This window comes from Sebastes umbrosus, chromosome 7 (genome assembly GCF_015220745.1).
Source record: "Sebastes umbrosus isolate fSebUmb1 chromosome 7, fSebUmb1.pri, whole genome shotgun sequence".
NCBI classification, from domain to species: Eukaryota; Metazoa; Chordata; class Actinopteri; order Perciformes; family Sebastidae; genus Sebastes; species Sebastes umbrosus.
In genome coordinates, this window is record NC_051275.1 from 27,283,672 (window position 1) to 27,308,979 (window position 25,308).

Below are 25,308 nucleotides of genomic sequence, written 5' to 3' on the forward strand. Positions count from 1 at the left end.
CCATTCTCGTGAACACAATACTGTATCTCAGGAACACCTTGCGATAGAGATGTTTTGGCTTCACTTTTGATGGGCTGTCATGTCGCTACATGCGCACCCTACAGTGTGAAAAACGTTCCTGAATGTTGTGGCTGTAAATGCACTGAATCCAGGTGAAGAGCCTTTTTTTAAGTCTTATTTTGATGCAAAGATTACATTAGCAGGAATGTGGCACGACATCTTTATTAAAATGGGAAAGTGCAATAAACATATTTTGTCCCTAAAATCAATGAATTATCGTCATAAATAATCGTGATCTCAATATTGATAAAAAATAATGGTGATTATCATTTTGGCCATAATCGTGCAGCCCTAAATTATACATGTTTTAAGTTTACATTTGGATTCAAATAGGAATCTGATAAACCAGCATGATAAAGCTAAAATAAATAAGACATGTCTTGCTTGTCTTTGACCTTTGGATGGTAGACTTAAGAGAAGCAGAGAAAGTAATATCACAATCAGTAACCCGCCCGCTTAGTACCCAATCTTAGTTGTTATACACATATTGCAGTTGACAAAGAGTTCAGGATCATTTGACATTTCATATCAGCTGGTGGTGAGCTGTTGCAGATCTTCCCCTCCGATGTGCTGCAGCTCAGTTTCTCTCTTTTGGGTCAGTGAGCAGTCAGGGTCGGGTCGGCACAGATGATGAAAACGCTAAGAAATTGAGAGAAATAATCACCAATAACTTGAAGCAAATATGTAAAACAATAACTATCACGTTGTTTTGAGGTGGTTGCATAGTATGTGTTGGCTGCTGGCTGTTAGATCCTTCAGAATATAGTTTGTACTCTGGAAATCAACATTATGTACTGTATATATTGATTAATAAACCTAAACATTTCACACTTTTAAAGACCCTCACTACAACATCCTCATAATAATAATAATAATAATCCTAAAAACTACAACTCGTAGATGTCAAACGTAATTTATCTGTAGAATCTTTTCGGACATTTTATAGGAAGCTTCAGCTTCTTGAAGCGTTTTAGAGTGGGTGTGGTGATAAAATCTGTTTAACTACAGACATACATTGCTCTTTTGCTTGTTATTGGAACATACTCAATGTATTCATTATTCAACACCATGTCATTCTTGAATTAATTATCACAATCAATTTCACAGTTGTCCCACCTGACTGAGGTTCCCAGTCCCAGTTCCCAGTTTATACAGCGCCCATCCCGGTACAAGTAGGATGGAGGAAAGGGCCAGTACCCAGCCCAACACGTACGCCCAGGCTGGGTATACATACCAGCGATTAAAGGTCAAAGGTTGGTACTTAACTAAAGAACATATAAAAGTGCCCTGAGAAAACAATAGAGAGAGAGATTCAGTAGTTGTCTGGACATTTCAGTATTAGAATTTAATCTAGCATAAAAACCCAAAGGACATAAAACATATTCAGGTGTACATGAGGACCAAAGCTGTGTTCATTTTGCTTATATGCAACATTGAAAGTGACTCACCAGTGAGATCGCCGGTGTGAGGTAAAGCCAGCAGATTTTAAAGAACGGGTTGGCGTGCACACCTGTCATGTCCTTAATGATGCCATACAACCGATCTGCCCCTTTTCATAGGAGATGAGGTTGGATGATCAGTATAAAACGAACAGGTCAAACAACACGTTCTCATCCCAGCTCATCACATACCGACGCTTGTACAGACCCCTTGGCATCGTAGTTTTAAGAGCAAAAAGACACCCACAGGGTGGTGGATGGGTCCAACAAACACATGGCCCGAGTTCACAACATTCAGTTTCATTTTCACTGCACAAACTTAGTAGTTTTAAGCCCAACCACGTAGTTCTCTCCTAAACCTAACTACGGGACGTGACAAAGCGGCCGTATGTGACGAGTTGGGATATTACTCAGCCCCGAGGAGCTTTGTCAAGTCTGAGAATATAACCCTAATGATGTCATCAGGGTTTTGATGCATTATGGGAAATGTACCATTCAGCGTTTGTAGAACTCAAGGGACTAAAAGTCAAGATATCTCAATATCTCAGCCTCTGCTGCTTTGATTTTGATCTTTCTTTTTAAATCGGTCCTTTATTTAGGTCCAATATGAAATTGCTGAAGACAGTGCCCCTTTAAAAAACAGCATACCTACCAAATATCCATCCCAGTGCCAGAGTTTCAAACACACAGAGGAAGAGGATGCAGCCTCCGTTACAAGCGTAGTAGTCAAACATCTGGAACACATACATTCCTCCCTGGAGGCAACAGCAAAGACATTTATTTGATTCATTTTACTTTATACATCAACCTCAGATGCATGGAAGCCTATTCCTGCTGCTTTTTTCACATAATATATCAACTTACTATATGTTGTAATAATTAAAATGGCTTAAGCTGAAAGCATCTTGTTATAGCGTAAGGATAAAACAAATTCATGTTATAAAAATGTCATATTTTGGCAGCGAGACATTGCCATAATGGATTAATAACTAATAAATGTACATACGGTATAAGACTAAATACTGACCTCAGTGATCATGACGAGCTGAGCGAAGAAGCATATGAGGCAGAAGAGGAGGAGGAAACGTTCCCGCCGGCCTGCCCTGCGCATTACTTTGGGAAACATATCTGTGATGGATGTCATCATCACCTCCATGGCAACAAACTGTACAGAGAAAAGACAGAATAAGCACATTTCCAAATGTGAATATGTTCTTCCGCAAAGAGTTCATCAAGTGTTCGTCTTACTTGTGTGTCCAGACCCAAGAGAATGAGCATGACAAAGAAACAGATGGACCACAGTTGGGGAAGAGGCATCATGGCTACAGCCTGAGGGTACGCAATGAACGCCAAACCTGGACCTGGAACACAACAATGACTCGTCACCGTCTACTATCTGCCTTTGTTGTTTAACCAAGGAGGAAGAGGAGAAACACCGAAGCACAACACCGTACTGAAGATCTCTCAACGTGTGTCTCAAGAAAAAGACATTTGCAGAGAACTGGATGCAGATTGTAATGGCAAGAATCTTTGTCCCTGAAAACAAAAAGGCCAAATTGGCAACTATATTCTCGTGATCATGTACAGTTTCTCTTATTTCTTTAATAATATTACCCGATGTGGAACAAAAAAGGGTGAATATGTGAAAAAACACTGAGTGAACATGATTGACAATATTTTATATCTAGAAGTGCTTGCTTATGATAATGTCTATTATATTGTTATAGCATAGATGTCTGTTGATAGATATGTACACATGTACCCTTATATGAGATGTATCAGTTTGAATCTGAGTGTCTGCTGATGATTGAAGGAATGTAGTTTGTACTGATATGAAACCAGTCTGATTGTGTTTGTACTGTAAATATTTTGGAAGAGAAGAGATGTGAGCACAGTTAGGGCTTACCATAACTACACGAGTGACAATGAATGTGTTTACCAAATGTTACTGTATGAGCCCATGCTGTTGGATTTATTATACTCTAAAATATCTGTTGGATTTATTATACTCTAAAAATGCATACAAAGGCCTCACTATTGGATGTTTTATGAATAGAGTCAAGGGTGAGAAAAGAGGGGAGTGTGGCAGATGATGTTTTATGTTCCAAGGTCATGAGGACGGAGCCAGAAGGTGATAACGAGGAAGGAGGAATGCAGCAGAGGCATCACGCGTCACACCTCATGACTATTGATATTGTGTAAACCATAAAAGACTGGATCAGGGAGAGCTCGGGGTTCAGACTTCACGAACTGACCCATGCACTGTATGTTGTCAGGGACATGTAGGTTGGATCCAGATATCTGTAAACTCTTTTATTTTACTTATGCAACATTAATTGTTCGGAATAAATTGTATTATTATGCTTTAACCCGTCTGTTTGGAAAATCTCTTTGTCACACAAGATTAACCAACACGTAACTGGGCCTTGACCTCTTGGAGGTAGAAGGCCAGTTCCTTCAATTGGTGACCCCGACGTGATCTTCGGCATTGAGAAGCGTGTCCAAAGGACGGACAGACCGGCGAGAGAGAGAAAGGGATCCCTGAAATCTTAAAGGTGAGCAGAACCTGTTTTATCGAACTCTGCATATTGGCTTACTCTAAATTATCTCTCTTGTTGTGCTGAATCTCCTTTGTAGTGATAAATGTTGCAGAAGTAAAGACTTTCTCAATTAAAGCTGCCCTTTTGGTAAATCCAAGAGGAGGAAAGCTGAATTAAAGCTGCCCTTTTGGTAAATCCAAGAGGAGGAAAGCTGAATTAAAGCTGCCCTTTTGGTAAATCCAAGAGGAGGAAAGCTGAATTAAAGCTGCCCTTTTGGTAAATCCAAGAGGAGGAAAGCTGAATTAAAGCTGCCCTTTTGGTAAATCCAAGAGGAGGAAAGCTGAATTAAAGCTGCCCTTTTGGTAAATCCAAGAGGAAAGCTGAATTAAAGCTGCCCTTTTAGTAAAGCTAAAAGGAGGAAAGCTGAATTAAAGCTGCCCTTTTGGTAAATCCAAAAGGAGGAAAGCTGAATTAAAGCTGCCCTTTTAGTAAAGCTAAAAGGAGGAAAGCTGAATTAAAGCTGCCCTTTTAGTAAAGCTAAAAGGAGGAAAGCTGAATTAAAGCTGCCCTTTTAGTAAAGCTGAAAGGAGGAAAGCTGAATTAAAGCTGCCCTTTTAGTAAAGCTAAAAGGAGGAAAGCTGAATTAAAGCTGCCCTTTTAGTAGAGCTAAAAGGAGGAAAGCTGAATTAATTTAGGGGAGCAAGCTGCCCTTTTGGTAAAGACTAAGAGGAGGAAAGCTGCCCGTTTAGTAATAAAAACTGTATGAGTGTACATTAATAACTAGTATTCAGAGGAAAATTAAAACTTACTGTTGATACTGGGCCAACATCGCTGGAACATCAAAGTGTCCAGTAGAAGCTTATGTTGGTAGGATCACAGCGAGGGGCATAGCGACCCATTTACTCTGAATCTAGTTACTGTCATAAACTGAATAAACCTGTGTGAAATAGTACTGGACAGAATGGACGGAGAATGTGACAAAGACTGTGAGGAACGGGGTGGCTGTGGGCCTCCCCGTTTATCATTTGGACAGCAATGGGCTAAAGTTAAGACCAATGTAATCTGTACATTTGATCCCAAGACTAGAAATAAAGAGACTCAAGACCTAGATGAGTGGTATAACATGACAGTGAAGGAAGGGCATTTTCCAGCCACGGGAAGTGAAGCCAAATTCATGCCAGTGATGAGAGCATTAATACAGGTGGTTCATAGAAAGCTGCTGCAAGCAAGACAAGACAAAGAAAAGGGACATATGTTTGTAAGGAGGAAATTGAGGAAGAAAGAAGACGAGTTGGCAAGTAAATTGGTAAAATATAATGTGATACAGATGGCTGCACTATCAGCCTTAGGCAGCCAGACGAAAGCCACCCACGCAAAAACCGCTGAAGCAAAACCACTAGTGAAACCCTCACCCAGTCCTAGCGCACCCCCACCACCAAACCCACATACTAGCCAGCCGCCACATTACATGTCCCTCCATCAGCAGTACCCACCTGGCCCACATCCCAACCCCCCTCCTTATCCTCCTCCTACCCCTAGTCCGGTACCAACCCCACAGGACAGTGATTATACAAACGAAGTTATGGCACCATTGTTTCAAGTGTTAGGTGGTACTTTGGAACTTTAACCCCTACGCTACCTCCTTCGGTAATGCTATTAGACAAAAGTATCCCATACCAGCGGGCAAGCTCCACAGCTTGGTGTTTAAGATTAAGAACGGGGAGAGTGGACGCACGTTCATAGAAAGAGCAAAGACAGAGTGGGCGGGGGCTACGGGGGTGAACCCAGATAAAGAATCACAGCAGCCTCTGTTCAGAATAGCTCTGTTAAAACATGCTCCGGAAGGAGTTAAGAGAAAGATGCAAGAGAATCCAGATATGGCAGGGGCAAAATCATCAAGATGGGAAACACATTTCTGTCATCATCAGGATGCAGAAACCAAGGAGGAGGAAGAGGAAAGTGAGTCATTAAAAGAGATGGTAGCTCAGTTGACTAAATTACAGTTGGCAGACGCACGGACTCGTGCGACAGATAAAAAAAAGGGAGGGAAAGAAAAAGATACCCAGATGGCTCAAAATGTAGCACCAGCTCCAGCCCCGCCACAGAATCCTTATCCACTGCAGGGCCAGTCACAGGCTATGTATCAACCCCAGTATCATGTTCCTTACCAAGCTGCCCCATATCAGCAGCCCCCTTATCATGAAGGCCGGAATAGAGGCAGAGGGAGAGGAGGAGGCAGGGGGAGGGGGTATGCCCAACCAAGAGGAGGCAGTTGTTACATCTGCGAAAGCCCGGATCACTGGGCACGTGACTGTCCTCAGAAACAACAACAGCAGATGAGAGGGCCTCCACAGCAGTCATATCAGCCAACAATACAGACTCCACCAAACCAACAGCTAGCTCCAATGCAGGCATACAGCGGGTACTCTGCGCAGGGACCTCCACCTGGTCCATATACACCAGGAATGTTCCCATAGGGGTGCCCGACGGAGATGGAGGGGTAGGGGCTGGCAGAGCCCTGTCTCCAGTTGACAGTGAACGGAAAGCGAAGATGGTTCATGGTGGATACGGGAGCACGTTACTCCACCTTAGCTGAACCTATGTGTTCCCTTTCCTCTCACTATGTTTCCGTTTTGGGATTTTCCGGCACTGAACAAAGACTGCCTTTTACTGTTCCCCTTCCTGTCCGGCTTGGGAGACAGGTGATGGAGCACCCCTTTTTATATGCACCTGATTGTCCACGTGATCTCCTGGGAAGAGATGTTTTGGCAGCACTGGGGGCTTCTGTACATTGTTCACCAGAAGCTGTGATAGTGAGTTTCCCCGGAGGAGAAGAAATGGTGTGCTCCTCGCCCTCCAGTGCTGATCGCATGTGCATGTTGAGTCCTGATACCTCACCTGATGCCCCACCACCCTGTGCGGACATATATTGGGCCCTGCTAGCCGACCGAAACCCTCTGATTGACTTTTACAACATGTGGCAACCATGGATTAGGGCTCTACACCCTTACCTCCCTGTTCCCGATCCTCCCCACTGCACTCTGAATTATGACAGAAATAATGATCTTACGTATCAAGATGAGTTCCAACAGAACCTGTTAGATACAACCTGGGGGATAGGAGTAAGAGATGTTTATATAGCACCAGCAGGAGTAGCAGCCGCAGTAAAACTAACCCCAGCACAAGAACAATGGTATCGCATGTCAGAAGAAGCTGTTCCCCATGTGTCCCTAGCCATAGCTCCAAAACATCAGGCTAAAGACTTAGGCCCCATGGTTAAAGCAGCAGTCGCTCTGACAGACTGGGTTCCCACTTCCCTTTTGGGGGTTTCAATCTCACCATCCTCTAACATATATAGACTCTCTTTTTACAATGCAGTGTCAGGTCTTTGCAAACATGAGTTACTAACACGCCACCACGGTAGGGAGATGTTAGATGGTGAAGGAGCCACTTCCATGTTGGCAGCTCTCCCTTCCTCACTGTGGTCTACGGGCCCCTTTGATGTTGGCAGGTGCAGCATGGAACCGGTAATTTTCGAGATGAAGACTTACTGCCCTATCTGGAGACCTCAGTATAAGCATAAAGTGGAAGCAGCCCAGGGTATCTCTCCTACGATTGAAGGACTGATAAAGGCGGGAGTATTAAGAAAATCTTACTCTCAGTGGAACACTCCCATTTTGCCAGTAATCAAACCCTCCGGCTCATACAGAATGGCTCATGATTTAAGAGCCATCAATGACCTGGTTTTGACTCCTGTTACACCAGTACCGAACCCCCACTCTGCTCTCTCGATGCTCACCCCAGCCCATACATCTTTCACATGTATAGATTTGGCTAACGCCTTCTTTTGCCTGCCCTTAGCAGATCATTTACAGGACATTTTCTCATTTACATATGAAGGCCAAAGGCTGACATATAATGTGTTACCTCTTGATGGGAAACAATCTGCTCAGGCAGCAGAACTTACGGCTGTAGTTTGTGCTCTGCGGTTAGCGGAAGGGAAGGCAGTGAATATTTTCACAGACTCTGCGTATGTGTGCAATGCAATTCACAGAGATATGTCTGGCTGGGTGCAAGCGGGTTTTAAGACTAGTCAGAATAAACCTATGGCTCATGAGGAGTTGATGAAAGAGTTGTTGGAAGCAATCCAGTTACCACAGAGGGTAGCTGTGATCAAAGTGAAAGGACACAGTCAGGGCACTGATTTAGAGAGTATAGGAAACGAAGCAGCTGATGCAGCCGCTAAAAAGGTGGCAGGGTATTTACCTACTATGATGGTCATGACCACAGCAGATCTCGGTTCTGAGATAACTGATTTCTCCATCATACAAGCTCAGGAATCTGCCACAGCAGCAGAACGAACCATCTGGGAAGATAAGGGAGCTATAGAACAGTTTGATGGTATATGGTATAACGGAGATCAAATAGTTATGCCCCCCTGTTGGATGTCCTCAATATTGACTCAGACTCATGGACTTGACCATAAAAGCCACAAACAGATGTTACGAGATCTCCGCCACTGGTGGATTCCCCGGAAACATGCTACTATAACTGACTTCTTGAATAAGTGTGACGTATGTAGTACATGTAACATCAGACCGACCATCACTCCTAGGGCAGGAAAACATCCTTCTCCCACTGCCCCGGGACAGGAAATCTTTATGGATTTCACAGATATGGAAGTAAGGGCTGGGGGGAAAAGATTCCTCCTAGTAATTGTGGACGCATTTTCACGTTGGGTTGAGGCCTACCCTACGGGAAAAGAGGACGCAAAATTAGTCATTAAATGTCTGGTGAATGAGTACATTCCGAAACATGGGTTTCCTAAATTGATCAGGTCAGATAATGGTTCACATTTCAAAAATAAAGACCTGCAATCTGTTGAAAAGGCTCTGGGACTAAAACACAAATTTGGCACTGTGTATGATCCACAATCACAGGACTCACACCATTTGAGCTTACGTGTGGCCGACCTTTCCCAGGGCCGTCCCAAAACCCCTCTCCCCTTCCTGACCTCGGTTACAGACCATACTATTTGAAGGCTAATGCTCTTGTGTCAGCTCTCTCCTATACAGGTGACAAACCTGTCACCCCTGTCACAGAGGACGTTCCAGGACCTGACTCCGGACCCCCGGAACACCTTTGGTTGAAGGTGTTAAAGAGGAAGTGGTCGGAGCCACGTTGGACAGGTCCACACAAGGTTCTGGCCAGAACTGCAACAGCTGTGCAGCTTGCAGGAAAAGGACTCAACTGGTGGCACCTAACACAGTGCTCCAGCAGCAGGACAGGACCTGAAGCAGAGGAGGCAGCCCCACAAGGAGCCCAGGCTACGTGAAAAGAGGGTCACGTATAATTTTTTATTTTTCATATACTGTATAAACTGTGACTGTGATGAGATACACATAAGGGAAAGAAGGTTACAAGGTCTTGCCTGTATTTACAGTTAAATCAGGCTAACATGGTTGTTTAGGTGGACTCATCTAGGTGGTTTTTGAAAAACATTATATATCACATTGTATTAAAAATTGTTGCTTAGAATAAATGCTAAAATAGACAAAAATAGACAAAAATAGATAAAAATAGATAAAAAAGAGAAACCAGGGGTGGGGAGAATCCACCAGAGAGAAATTTCACTTCCTTTCCCAAACCAGTATAAAATAGGATCACCCAGATAAAAGTTTTTCAGTTGCGCGCAGGAAAACAAACTAGAAGCATCATGCAGTACGGCAAACTGCTAGTAGCGTTTGCTGTAGCATTTGTGTTTACCTCTCTTGTCCTCGTTCTTCTGTACAAACTTTCTTCATGTGATTTGTCATGTATTTTAAATGTTTTAGGGAATGTGAGAGAAAATACCATGACCCTTGTGTAGAGTTTGTGTACTCAGATAAATCTGAATAACCTGGGAAAGCACAGACTGTACTAGTTTAGATACATTACTTATCATCCTCGCCTCTGCACTCTGCTAAAACTGGCTAATCACAAGTAACTCTTTAACAATAGACAATGCTTTCACTCAGAAGCAGGGTGGAAGGTGTGGGCTACAAGGGGGGGAAGGCTAAACCAAGATTATAAAGAATGATGTAGTGAGGTAGCTCCCCTAATGAATATAAACTAGCTGACCAAATAGCTGCAGGTTTTGAAAACATACCTATAATGAGCGCTCTGATCCCTATCACTCCTAACAAAAATGTTGACCGCATTAACTACATCCACTATAATGTTCTCCGTTTGACTAATCTAACTCGTGATGCAATTGCCGGACTAGCTGAACAAATGGCTCCTACGTCACTGATGGTGATCCAAAATAGAATGGCATTAGATATGCTGCTGGCAGAGAAAGGCGGTGTATGCTCAATGTTCCAAGACTCATGTTGTATTTTCATCCCTAACAATACAGCGCCGGACAGGACTGTAACTAAGGCGCTAGAGGGGCTCCGGACGCTGTCTGAATCCATGCACGATGACTCAGGTATCAACAGCCCCATTAACGACTGGTTAGACCGTACCTTTGGGAAATGGAAGTCCATGGTGGTATCTCTATTCTCCTCAATCCTTGCTGTGTGTGGATGCTTAGTACTATGTGGTTGTTGTTGTATTCCATGCATTCGCCACCTCACTGAGCGTGTGATCATTTCAGCTGTGCAACGAAAGCATCCGGATGCACCTCCTCCTTATCAGATGGCCATGTTCCAAGCGGAGAGACAGGGTCTCCTGGAAATGGTGGGGGATAGTGAAGATGTTGATCCTGAAGAGGTTGTGTGAAGATGCTTATAATTAAAACATCTGTACGTAACATGATGATGCTTATAATTAAAACATCTGTACGTAACATTATCTATGCGTATAATAAATATATCTGTATGTAACATTATCTGTAGGTGAACTTAGTTAAGTTCAAAAGAGGGTCTGTTGGATTTATTATACTCTAAAATATCTGTTGGATTTATTATACTCTAAAAATGCATACAAAGGCCTCACTATTGGATGTTTTATGAATAGAGTCAAGGGTGAGAAAAGAGGGGAGTGTGGCAGATGATGTTTTATGTTCCAAGGTCATGAGGACGGAGCCAGAAGGTGATAACGAGGAAGGAGGAATGCAGCAGAGGCATCACGCGTCACACCTCATGACTATTGATATTGTGTAAACCATAAAAGACTGGATCAGGGAGAGCTCGGGGTTCAGACTTCACGAACTGACCCATGCACTGTATGTTGTCAGGGACATGTAGGTTGGATCCAGATATCTGTAAACTCTTTTATTTTACTTATGCAACATTAATTGTTCGGAATAAATTGTATTATTATGCTTTAACCCGTCTGTTTGGAAAATCTCTTTGTCACACAAGATTAACCAACACGTAACTGGGCCTTGACCTCTTGGAGGTAGAAGGCCAGTTCCTTCAATGCACACACTGGCTGAGTAACTGTCAGTGAGCTTGTCATGTCTATGCTTGTCCTAAAGATGGCAGCAAATATTTACCCATTGTGGACTAGTGCTGGAAGAAGTAGTCAGGAGCTTTACTTTAAGTAAAAGTGCCAACACAATAATGTAAAAATACTCAATTACAAGTAAAAGTCCTGCTGTAAAATGTCCCCCGTGACTGATTATATTTGATATTATTAGATTACTTTAAATATTGTGTTTACCAGAGATGTGCTCATAAGTTTCTTGGAAATGAGTCATTCAGCATGGAAAAATCATAAAAAATGACTAATCAACTAAAGAAATCTTAGTCGACTAAGACCAAATCAATTAGTTGATTAATCGACTAAGAGGGGGCAGCCCTACTAGTTTTAACTAATTTGTATACAGTTAGATAGTTTAGTCCTGCGGTTTCTGATCTAGAATGCTGTATAATGACGGTCATGTGGTTACAAAATGTCAAATATCATCATTTTAAGCTTAAGGGTTTATTATTGAAATTGTAGTTTAACAAAAAAAAATCATAGGCTGTAGCACGGTGCCAGAATGATGTGATGCTCTGTAACATATGGGTACAGGAAGATGAGGTTGCATCTTTCTGAATACCTCCACTGGCTTGCTTTACCTGACTCGGCCACTTCTGCAATAGGAACGCCCTGCTCATGAGCCATGAATCCCAGCACAGAGAAGACTGCAAAGCCAGCTACCACACTGGTACCACTGTTTAGCAAACACAGCCACAGACAATCCCTGCAAAACACAAAAAACATGCGCGTACTCTATGAATTCATAGCATGTAGTTGTTAAAGAGGAACTATTGTGCTATTGTGGTTTTTCCAAAGTCCACGCCAAATAGAGTTACTCTCTCTCACAGAAACACTGCTCCTAAACTAACTGAAACGCCTTGATTGAAGTCCTGCCTTTTCTTCTGTAACGTGGTGATGTCACCAAGTAAGACATTTGCATAATACCTGCCTAGCAGCTAGTTTGGCACGACCTCAACTCAAACAAAGCTAGTTAGAGCGGAGCCCGAGCGGAGTTTGACGAGTTTGGTTCCAATCACAACAAAGTGGGCCAGATGACCAATCAGAGCAGACTGGGCTTTCCGGGAGGGAGGGCAGGAGGTGAAAAGAGGTGCTGCAGCACAGCCGGTATGAGAAAAATAATGTGTTTTTTGAACAATAAAGCATATAAACATGTTGTAGTAGAAACCTCAAATACAAGTATTGTTGGATTTATTATGTACAAAAGTGCTTACAATGACCTGCAATAACCTGATTGTTGGATTTGTTGTGCATGAAGTGTTTGCGAGGACAGGGAGGCACGCGGGAACTGCATGCTCTGTTCTTTTTGTAAGGTCAAGGAGAGAAAGGAGTCAGAAGGAGAAACAAAGAAGAAGATATGCAGCAGAAACATCACGTGCCATAAGCTCATGACTATTGATATTGTGTAAACCATAAAAACGCTGGATCAGGGATAGCTCGGGGTTCAGACTTCGCGAACTGACCCATGCACTGTATGTTGTCAGGGACACGTAGGTTGGATCCAGATATTTGTAAACTCTTTTATTTTACTTATGCAACATTGATTGTTCGGAATAAATTGTATTATTATGCTTTAACCCGTCTGTTTGGAAATTCTCTTTGTCACACAAGATTAACCAGCACGTAACTGGGCCTTGACCTCTCGGAGGTAGAAGGCCAGTTCCTTCAATTGGTGACCCCGACGTGATCTTCGGCATTGAGAAGCGTGTCCAAAGGACGGACAGACCGGCGAGAGAGACAAAGGGATCCCTGAAATCTTAAAGGTGAGCAGAACCTGTTTTATCGAACTCTGCATATTGGCTTACTCTAAATTATCTCTCTTGTTGTGCTGAATCTCCTTTGTAATGATAAATATTGCAGAAGTAAAGACTTCCTTTTTAAATTTAGGGGAGAAAGCTGCCCTTTTGGTAAAGACTAAGAGGAGGAAAGCTGCCCTTTTTAAATTTAGGGGAGCAAGCTGCCCTTTTGGTAAAGACTAAGAGGAGGAAAGCTGCCCTTTTTAAATTTAGGGGAGAAAGCTGCCCTTTTGGTAAAGACTAAGAGGAGGAAAGCTGCCCTTTTTAAATTTAGGGGAGAAAGCTGCCCTTTTGGTAAAGACTAAGAGGAGGAAAGCTGCCCTTTTTAAATTTAGGGGAGAAAGCTGCCCTTTTGGTAAAGACTAAGAGGAGGAAAGCTGCCCTTTTTAAATTTAGGGGAGCAAGCTGCCCTTTTGGTAAAGACTAAGAGGAGGAAAGCTGCCCTTTTTAAATTTAGGGGAGAAAGCTGCCCTTTTGGTAAAGACTAAGAGGAGGAAAGCTGCCCTTTTGAAATTTAGGGGAGCAAGCTGCCCTTTTGGTAAAGACTAAGAGGAGGAAAGCTGCCCTTTTAGTAATAAAAACTGTATGAGTGTACATTAATAACTAGTATTCAGAGGAAAATTAAAACTTACTGTTGATACTGGGCCAACATCGCTGGAACATCAAAGTGTCCAGTAGAAGCTTATGTTGGTAGGATCACAGCGAGGGGCATAGCGACCCATTTACTCTGAATCTAGTTACTGTCATAAACTGAATAAACCTGTGTGAAATAGTACTGGACAGAATGGACGGAGAATGTGACAAAGACTGTGAGGAACGGGGTGGCTGTGGGCCTCCCCGTTTATCATTTGGACAGCAATGGGCTAAAGTTAAGACCAATGTAATCTGTACATTTGATCCCAAGACTAGAAATAAAGAGACTCAAGACCTAGATGAGTGGTATAACATGACAGTGAAGGAAGGGCATTTTCCAGCCACGGGAAGTGAAGCCAAATTCATGCCAGTGATGAGAGCATTAATACAGGTGGTTCATAGAAAGCTGCTGCAAGCAAGACAAGACAAAGAAAAGGGACATATGTTTGTAAGGAGGAAATTGAGGAAGAAAGAAGACGAGTTGGCAAGTAAATTGGTAAAATATAATGTGATACAGATGGCTGCACTATCAGCCTTAGGCAGCCAGACGAAAGCCACCCACGCAAAAACCGCTGAAGCAAAACCACTAGTGAAACCCTCACCCAGTCCTAGCGCACCCCCACCACCAAACCCACATACTAGCCAGCCGCCACATTACATGTCCCTCCATCAGCAGTACCCACCTGGCCCACATCCCAACCCCCCTCCTTATCCTCCTCCTACCCCTAGTCCGGTACCAACCCCACAGGACAGTGATTATACAAACGAAGTTATGGCACCATTGTTTCAAGTGTTAGGTGGTACTTTGGAACTTTAACCCCTACGCTACCTCCTTCGGTAATGCTATTAGACAAAAGTATCCCATACCAGCGGGTAAGCTCCACAGCTTGGTGTTTAAGATTAAGAACGGGGAGAGTGGACGCACGTTCATAGAAAGAGCAAAGACAGAGTGGGCGGGGGCTATGGGGGTGAACCCAGATAAAGAATCACAGCAGTCTCTGTTCAGAATAGCTCTGTTAAAACATGCTCCGGAAGGAGTTAAGAGAAAGATGCAAGAGAATCCAGATATGGCAGGGGCAAAATCATCAAGATGGGAAACACATTTCTGCCATCATCAGGATGCAGAAACCAAGGAGGAGGAAGAGGAAAATGAGTCATTAAAAGAGATGGTAGCTCAGTTGACTAAATTACAGTTGGCAGATGCACGGACTCGTGCGACAGATAAGAAAAAGGGAGGGAAAGAAAAAGATACCCAGATGGCTCAAATTGTAACACCAGCTCCAGCCCCGCCACAGAATCCTTATCCACTGCAGGGCCAGTCACAGGCTATGTATCAACCCCAGTATCATGTTCCTTACCAAGCTGCCCCATATCAGCAGCCCCCTTATCATGAAGGTCGGAATAGAGGCAGAGGGAGAGGAGGAGGAGGCAGGGGGAGGAGGTATGCCCAACCAAGAGGAGGCAGTTGTAACATCTGCGGAAACCCGGATCACTGGGCACGTGACTGTCCTCAGAAACAACAACAGCAGATGAGAGGGCCTCCACAGCAGTCATATCAGCCAGCAATACAGACTCCACCAAACCAACAGCTAGCTCCAATGCAGGCATACAGCGGGTACTCTGCGCAGGGACCTCCACCTGGTCCATATACGCCAGGAATGTTCCCATAGGGGTGCCCGACGGAGAGGGAGGGACAGGTGACAGTGAACGGAAAGCGAAGATGGTTCATGGTGGATACGGGAGCACGTTACTCCACCTTAGCTGAACCTATGTGTTCCCTTTCCTCTCACTATGTTTCCGTTTTGGGATTTTCCGGCACTGAACAAAGACTGCCTTTTACTGTTCCCCTTCCTGTCCGGCTTGGGAGACAGGTGATGGAGCACCCCTTTTTGTATGCACCTGATTGTCCACGTGATCTCCTGGGAAGAGATGTTTTGGCAGCACTGGGGGCTTCTGTACATTGTTCACCAGAAGCTGTGATAGTGAGTTTCCCCGGAGGAGAAGAAATGGTGTGCTCCTCGCCCTCCAGTGCTGATCGCATGTGCATGTTGAGTCCTGATACCTCACCTGATGCCCCACCACCCTGTGCAGACATATATTGGGCCCTGCTAGCCGACAGAAACCCTCTGATTGACTTTTACAACATGTGGCAACCATGGATTAGGGCTCTACACCCTTACCTCCCTGTTCCCGATCCTCCCCACTGCACTCTGAATTATGACAGAAATAATGATCTTATGTATCAAGATGAGTTCCAACAGAACCTGTTAGATACAACCTGGGGGATAGGAGTAAGAGATGTTTATATAGCACCAGCAGGAGTAGCAGCCGCAGTAAAACTAACCCCAGCACAAGAACAATGGTATCGCATGTCAGAAGAAGCTGTTCCCCATGTGTCCCTAGCCATAGCTCCAAAACATCAGGCTAAAGACTTAGGCCCCATGGTTAAAGCAGCAGTCGCTCTGACAGACTGGGTTCCCACTTCCCTTTTGGGGGTTTCAATCTCACCATCCTCTAACATATATAGACTCTCCTTCTACAATGCAGTGTCAGGTATTTGCAAACATGAGTTACTAACACGCCACCACGGTAGGGAGATGTTAGATGGTGAAGGAGCCACTTCCATGTTGGCAACTCTCCCTTCCTCACTGTGGTCTACGGGCCCCTTTGATGTTGGCAGGTGCAGCATGGAACCGGTAACTTTCGAGATGAAGACTTACTGCCCTATCTGGAGACCTCAGTATAAGCATAAAGTGGAAGCAGCCCAGGGTATCTCCCCTACGATTGAAGGACTGATAAAGGCGGGAGTATTAAGAAAATCTTACTCTCAGTGGAACACTCCCATTTTGCCAGTAATCAAACCCTCCGGCTCATACAGAATGGCTCATGATTTAAGAGCCATCAATGAGCTGGTTTTGACTCCTGTTCTCCAGTACCGAACCCCCACTCTGCTCTCTCGATGCTCACCCCAGCCCATACATCTTTCACATGTATAGATTTGGCTAACACCTTCTTTTGCCTGCCCTTAGCAGATCATTTACAGGACATTTTCTCATTTACATATGAAGGCCAAAGGCTGACATATAATGTGTTACCTCTTGATGGGAAACAATCTGCTCAGGCAGCAGAACTTACGGCTGTAGTTTGTGCTCTGCGGTTAGCGGAAGGGAAGGCAGTGAATATTTTCACAGACTCTGCGTATGTGTGCAATGCAATTCACAGAGATATGTCTGGCTGGGTGCAAGCGGGTTTTAAGACTAGTCAGAATAAACCTATGGCTCATGAGGAGTTGATGAAAGAGTTGTTGGAAGCAATCCAGTTACCACAGAGGGTAGCTGTGATCAAAGTGAAAGGACACAGTCAGGGCACTGACTTAGAGAGTATAGGAAACGAAGCAGCTGATGCAGCCGCTAAAAAGGCGGCAGGGTATTTACCTACTATGATGGTCATGACCACAGCAGATCTCGGTTCTGAGATAACTGATTTCTCCATTATACAAGCTCAAGAATCTGCCACAGCAGCAGAACGAACCATCTGGGAAGATAAGGGAGCTATAGAACAGTTTGATGGTATATGGTATAACGGAGATCAAATAGTTATGCCCCCCTGTTGGATGTCCTCAATATTGACTCAGACTCATGGACTTGACCATAAAAGCCACAAACAGATGTTACGAGATCTCCGCCACTGGTGGATTCCCCGGAAACATGCTACTATAACTGACTTCTTGACTAAGTGTGACGTATGTAGTACATGTAACATCAGACCTACCATCACTCCTAGGGCAGGAAAACATCCTTCTCCCACTGCCCCGGGACAGGAAATCTTTATTGATTTCACAGATATGGGAGTAAGGGCTGGGGGGAAAAGATTCCTCCTAGTAATTGTGGACGCATTTTCACGTTGGGTTGAGGCCTACCCTACGGGAAAAGAGGACGCAAAATCAGTCATTTAATGTCTGGTGAATGAGTACATTCCGAAACATGGGTTTCCTAAATTGATCAGGTCAGATAATGGTTCACATTTAAAAAATAAAGACCTGCAATCTGTCGAAAAGGCTCTGGGACTACAACACAAATTTGGCACTGTGTATGATCCACAATCACAGGACTCACACCATTTGAGCTTACGTGTGGCCGACCTTTCCCAGGGCCGTCCCAAAACCCCTCCCCCTTCCTGACCTCGGTTACAGACCATACTATTTGAAGGCTAATGCTCTTGTGTCAGCTCTCTCCTATACAGGTGACAAACCTGTCACCCCTGTCACAGAGGACGTTCCAGGACCTGACCCCGGACCCCCGGAACACCTTTGGTTGAAGGTGTTAAAGAGGAAGTGGTCGGAGCCACGTTGGACAGGCCCACACAAGGTTCTAGCCAGAACTGCAACAGCTGTGCAGCTTGCAGGAAAAGGACTCAACTGGTGGCACCTAACACAGTGCTCCAGCAGCAGGACAGGACCTGAAGCAGAGGAGGCAGCCCCACAAGGAGCCCAGGCTACGTGAAAAGAGGGTCACGTATAATTTTTTATTTTTCATATACTGTATAAACTGTGACTGTGATGAGATACACATAAGGGAAAGAAGGTTACAAGGTCTTGCCTGTATTTACAGTTAAATCAGGCTAACATGGTTGTTTAGGTGGACTCATCTAGGTGGTTTTTGAAAAACATTATATATCACATTGTATTAAAAATTGTTGCTTAGAATAAATGCTAAAATAGACAAAAATAGACAAAAATAGATAAAAATAGATAAAAAAGAGAAACCAGGGGTGGGGAGAATCCACCAGAGAGAAATTTCACTTCCTTTCCCAAACCAGTATAAAATAGGATCACCCAGATAAAAGTTTTTCAGTTGCGCGCAGGAAAACAAACTAGAAGCATCATGCAGTACGACAAACTGCTAGTAGCGTTTGCTGTAGCATTTGTGTTTACCTCTCTTGTCCTCGTTCATTTCATATTACTATCTTAATGCAATTCATGTATTTTCGTGTTTTCAGTTACCATTTTAGTTATTCATGATAAAAGGATAAAGAATAACCTGGGAAAGCACAGACTGTACTAGTTTAGATACATTACTTATCATCCTCGCCTCTGCACTCTGCTAAAACTAGCTAATCACAAGTAACTCTTTTTAACAATAGACAATGCTTTCACTCAGAAGCAGGGTGGAAGGTGTGGGCTACAAGGGGGGGAAGGCTAAACCAAGATTATAAAGAATGATGTAGTGAGGTAGCTTCCCTAATGAATATAAAATAGCTGACCAAATAGCTGCAGGTTTTGAAAACATACCTATAATAAGTGCTCTGATCCCTATCACTCCTAACAAAAATGTTGACCGCATTAACTACATCCACTATAATGTTCTCCGTTTGACTAATCTAACCCGTGATGCAATTGCCGGACTAGCTGAACAAATGGCTCCTACGTCACTGATGGTGATCCAAAATAGAATGGCATTAGATATGCTGCTGGCAGAGAAAGGCGGTGTATGCTCAATGTTCCAAGACTCATGTTGTATTTTCATCCCTAACAATACAGCGCCGGACGGGACTGTAACTAAGGCGCTAGAGGGGCTCCGGACGCTGTCTGAATCCATGCACGATGACTCAGGTATCAACAGCCCCATTAACGACTGGTTAGACCGTACCTTTGGGAAATGGAAGTCCATGGTGGTATCTCTATTCTCCTCAATCCTAGCTGTGTGTACATGCTTAGTATTATGCGGTTGTTGCTGTATTCCATGTATTCGCCACCTCACTGAGCGTGTGATTATTTCTGCTGTGCAACGAAAGCATCCGGATGCACCTCCTTCTTATCAGATGGCCATGTTCCAAGCTGAGAGACAGGGTCTCCTGGAAATGGTGGGGGATAGTGAAGATGTTGACCCTGAAGAGGTTGTGTGATGATGCTTATAATTAATACATCTGTACGTAACATTATCTATGCTTATAATAAATATATCTGTATGTAACATTATCTGTAGGTGAACTTAGTTAAGTTCAAAAGAGGGTCTGTTGGATTTATTATGTACAAAAGTGCTTACAATGACCTGCAATAACCTGATTGTTGGATTTGTTGTGCATGAAGTGTTTGCGAGGACAGGGAGGCACGCGGGAACTGCATGCTCTGTTCTTTTTGTAAGGTCAAGGAGAGAAAGGAGTCAGAAGGAGAAACAAAGAAGAAGATATGCAGCAGAAACATCACGTGCCATAAGCTCATGACTATTGATATTGTGTAAACCATAAAAACGCTGGATCAGGGATAGCTCGGGGTTCAGACTTCGCGAACTGACCCATGCACTGTATGTTGTCAGGGACACGTAGGTTGGATCCAGATATCTGTAAACTCTTTTATTTTACTTATGCAACATTGATTGTTCGGAATAAATTGTATTATTATGCTTTAACCCGTCTGTTTGGAAATTCTCTTTGTCACACAAGATTAACCAGCACGTAACTGGGCCTTGACCTCTCGGAGGTAGAAGGCCAGTTCCTTCAGTATGCACCTGAATATGAGCATAATGGGTCTTCTTTAACATGATGTCCTACTCCTCTGGTGCATCTGTCAGAAAAGTTGATGTCAGAGCATCAGTCTCAGTCACACATTGATTTAATACTTACTTATAGCAGTTGTTGTTGTAGGTGTTGTAGCTGCCGAGCACAGTTAATTCGCCCGCACCCAAACTGTATGAGAAGAAGATCTGAGTCCCAGCCTCCAACCAAACCTGCTCCAACAAAGCAACAGTGAGTAAATTTGTCCATGAACTCAACACTGTTACAGTATATCATCAAGCTCCTACCTGGGGGTCTTTGAGTCGTGAGGGTTCAGGCAGAAGATAAAACTGTACTCCTTGTAGAGCACCAGGAAGTGAGAGTCCACGGATCAAAAGAATTACCAACATTGCATATGGAAAGGTAGCAGTAAAATACACCACCTGGAAAAAAAGACATCAATTTAAGGCATTTAGAAATACACTGTATACACTTTTTACCACCGTTTTAGGGCTTATATACATACCTTTCCTGTAGACCTGACCCCTTTCCAGATGCAAAAGTAGCAGATGATCCACATTGTAATTAGGCACAACAGCAACTCCCACCTGATGCTGCCTATCTCCTCAATCCCCCCTGAAATAGCCAGCACTCGTCGTCTAGAAGGAATAATAGGACTCATTTTGGCACATTTAAAAGACCCATAGAGGCTTAGTTTGTTCATCTATATGCAGACTTACTCCCAGAACTCTGTGGCAGCAGAGGTTGTGTTCGTCTGGTTGGTCCATTCAGAGGTTTTATTTCGCGTTGAAAAGTCCACGCAGTCATCTGAAACGATAGTGAGAAAAGAAATGATACTAACAATCACAAAGCAGATGTATAATGTCTTCTGTGGTTATCTTCAGGGTTATCTCGCTTTGAGACTTAATATTTTTAACAAACAGCCTGCATTACAAGCTATTGGTGTGGAGTTGAAAAGATTTTTTTCCTTAATTCGGACCGCATGAAATGAGCATCATTGCGCGTCCCCAGAATGTTCCACAAGCTTGACAGCTGTGAGTACTAACAATGCCCATGTTCTTTGTTTACGTTCATTATGATATGTTTACGTTCATAATGATAATTTTGGGGGAGTGACTTTGGAGGGAGACCTGCCTGAAGGGACGGACTGTCAGTGACTTTCTCTCTAGATTTAGAGACTTTGAAGCTAGTTAGCAGTTTATGCTGCCAGCTACTTTCATTGGAAAAGAGTCGGAAACGCTGGGCTCGGTTTTTTGGTTGGATAATTTTTCAAATCTAGCGTACTCTTGCTAGTTTCTCAACATAACCGATTCTATCTTTAAGGGGTAAAAGTCAGGATATCTCATCTTTTGTTGCTGCCATTTTGACCATTCTTCTTTAAATCTGTCTCTCACAAGTCCCCCAACGTTATGGAAGAGCAAAACTAAATCACTGGAAGGGTCTTTTAATTGATGTAAAAGTCTCTGAAGTGTTGATATCTACTATCATATCATTAGGCCTTCATCATAAATGTTAGTAGTCTGTTACAAGTCAACCTTAATGCATGTGAGAGTATCAGTGTTACCTGTGTTCCAGTAGTTGTTGCAGCTGGCCCAGGGGAGCTGTGAGCTGAAGGAGAACACCAGGTAGAACAGAGCCCAGGACAGAATAATGATGTAGGTCATACAGAAGTAGAAGACGATCAGCTGCCCACCATAGCCAATACCTGCAGGGCCACATTTGGTACTTTCTGTTATAGACAAACATTATGAAAACTTGACCTCTGAGCCTACTGCCCTTGTTTAAATATAAAAAAAATTCATTGGAATCAGGGTCACTGAGGCAATGCAGTTTGTCAATGTTTACTCTGTGGTGAGAATGTGTCTTTAATATGGCGTTTGCTCCATTCAGTTTCTGAGTGGGTAATGTGTTACTGCCTCACACATTCACCCTTTGTGTGACTACCACAATGAACATTGAACTACTTTAAATTGAGAAAGAAACTTTCCCACAATGGTAAAGGAGCCAATAATGAAGCTACCAGCTACTCCTGGAGTTAATCAGTCATTTAGAGATGGAGCATACCTTCGGCCAGTGGGCATAGCTTCCTCCAGCAGGTGATGCCGCCCTCCTGGGTGTACTGGCCTACAGTCGTCTCCAGCAGGAACAGGGGTACGCCACAGGTCACCACAAATACCAGATATGGCACCAGGAATGCACCTGAATTTACAAAGTATACAACAATGCACATCTGTGCTACAGATTTGGGGTAACAAGTAGTGAGCATCATATTTGCTTACCCCCTCCATTTTTGTAGCAGAGGTAAGGAAACCTCCACACGTTGCCCAGGCCGACAATATTTCCCGCCACAGCCAGGAGAAACTCCACCTTACTGCCCCAGTGTCCTCTCTCCTCCACCTCCGCTGGCTTGTGTTTTGTTGGACATGTCTGCAGCACAATATTTAATTTAAAATTAAACATTTTTTTGACACACATTTTGCAGCTCCTGCGATTTGAAAATTGCAGTAGGCCATGTTCAGCCCGTTCTCGTTCCCAGTGCGTCAAATACCGAGGCTTTGTCACGGCTGAACTACGGTGGCCTTCAGGTAACGTAAAAATGCGAAAGTGTTTGGTTTGTCTGTTCTGGGCTACTGTAGAAACATGGCAGACTCCCTGAAGAGGACCCACTCCCTATGTAGATATGAAGGGCTCATTCTAAGCTAACGAAAACACAACAATTGTTAGTTTCAGGTGATTATACACTAATGAAAACATAGTTATAAATTTTATATTACATTTCTGCTAAAAGATCCTCTGAAATTCTGCACACTGTTCCTTTAAATATCCTCAGGGACCCAAAAACTGCTGTTATAGTTGTTAATTGCACTACTTTACATTTATTTACACTACTTGTATTTATATGTTTTTATGTTTTATATAGGGAAACACTGCATTACATATAGATGGTTGACAATAAAGTCTCTCATCTCTCTCTAGCGTTACCTGTATCTGAACGTGAGCTGGCTGAACCATCTCTGCGGAAACCCTCTCCAGCTTGTTTCCTCTGCTGTCTCGGCCTGTTAGTCGAACACAGAAGGGGACTCTGGGAACAGAGTCCAACCGCCCCACCAGCTCCTCCACAGAGTAGGATGATGATGATGAAGAGGAGGAGGAGTTCAGCTTCACCTGCTGGAGGCTCTCCTAGTCGGCTCCGAGCAGCGTTACATGACTGAAAGACGCCTCCTCATTTGGAGCCAGGCCCGTCACAGCCAGCACCAGATAGGCAGGAACACCTAGGAAACCAAATAAGGAACAAGGCAGCTAAATGGTAGGCACACTCCTGTCTGTGAGACTTACTGTCACTGATACATCACTAATTATACTAGAGAAAAATCACAATCTCTAACCTGCTACTGGACTACCCTCCACTCTGGCCAGACCTGGGTGTGTCTCGTTGGTTACCGTGGCAAAATAATACAGGAAATCTACACTGCTGTCACCTGGGGGTGCAGATCAAAAGGCAAACATTTGTTTCTTTCCTCAGTTTAAGTGCAGTTAAATAATAACAAACGTGTCCAACATGTTTTTCAGCGTCCGCGTCTGCGACTGCCGTGGCCAGAGACATTACGTTTTCAGGTTGTCCATCCGTACGGCCGTCTGGCCCATTCTTGTGAACGCGATATCCACTTGGACTCAAGGATGAACTGATTAGATTTTGGTGGTCGAAGGTCAAGGTCACTGTGACCTCAAATCATCCAATTCTTGGGAACGTGATATCTCAAGAACACCTTGGTGAATATATTCCAATTTCAGCACAAACGTCCACTTTTATGAGGGGCGGAGGAAACAAAAATTGCGTGCTGTAAACAAAACCCCTCGATTTTTATCAATTCATTTTTGTTACTTCGACCTCTCATACACTTGGAATCAAGGATGAAGTGATTAGATTTTGGTGGTCGAAGGTCACCGTGATATCTGTCCCATTCTCGTGAACACAATACTGTATCTCAGGAACACCTTGCGATAGAGATGTTTTGGCTTCACTTTTGATGGGCTGTCATGTCGCTACATGCGCACCCTACAGTGTGAAAAACATTCCTGAATGTTGTGGCTGTAAATGCACTGAATCCAGGTGAAGAGCCTTTTTTTAAGTCTTATTTTGATGCAAAGATTACATTAGCAGGAATGTGGCACGACATCTTTATTAAAATGGGAAAGTGCAATAAACATATTTTGTCCCTAAAATCAATGAATTATCGTGATAAATAATCGTGATCTCAATATTGATAAAAAATAATGGTGATTATCATTTTGGCCATAATCGTGCAGCCCTAAATTATACATGTTTTAAGTTTACATTTGGATTCAAATAGGAATCTGATAAACCAGCATGATAAAGCTAAAATAAATAAGACATGTCTTGCTTGTCTTTGACCTTTGGATGGTAGACTTAAGAGAAGCAGAGAAAGTAATATCACAATCAGTAACCCGCCCGCTTAGTACCCAATCTTAGTTGTTATACACATATTGCAGTTGACAAAGAGTTCAGGATCATTTGACATTTCATATCAGCTGGTGGTGAGCCGTTGCAGATCTTCCCCTCCGATGTGCTGCAGCTCAGCTTCTCTCTTTTGGGTCAGTGAGCAGTCAGGGTCGGGTCGGCACAGATGATGAAAACGCTAAGAAATTGAGAGAAATAATCACCAATAACTTGAAGCAAATATGTAAAACAAGAACTCTATCACGTTGTTTTGAGGTGGTTGCATAGTATGTGTTGGCTGCTGGCTGTTAGATCCTTCAGAATATAGTTTGTACTCTGGAAATCAACATTATGTACTGTATATATTGATTAATAAACCTAAACATTTCACACTTTTAAAG

The 25,308-nt window shown here is 43.4% G+C and overlaps 1 protein-coding gene across 2 annotated transcripts; it reads right to left on the reverse strand.

Moving 5' to 3' along the window:
• Positions 1-291: 291 nt before the first annotated feature.
• Positions 292-23,909, reverse strand: LOC119491989 (sodium- and chloride-dependent GABA transporter 2-like). Of its 2 annotated transcripts, none has more exons than XM_037776280.1 (15): positions 23,431-23,909; positions 22,728-22,875; positions 22,513-22,647; positions 22,013-22,177; positions 21,168-21,255; positions 20,954-21,086; positions 20,736-20,870; positions 20,557-20,660; positions 12,088-12,212; positions 2,748-2,860; positions 2,527-2,664; positions 2,152-2,254; positions 1,509-1,609; positions 1,177-1,347; positions 292-699 (listed from the first exon to the last, which is right to left on the reverse strand). In XM_037776280.1, the coding sequence occupies exons 1-15, from the start codon at positions 23,458-23,460 to the stop codon at positions 589-591; spliced, it is 1,800 nt and encodes a 599-aa protein (XP_037632208.1). In that variant the 5' UTR covers positions 23,461-23,909; the 3' UTR covers positions 292-588. The 2 variants fall into 2 exon arrangements, with proteins under 2 accessions (XP_037632208.1, XP_037632209.1); XM_037776281.1 differs by having other exon boundaries at positions 22,013-22,153; positions 23,431-23,907.
• Between the last annotated feature and the right edge of the window lie 1,399 nt (positions 23,910-25,308).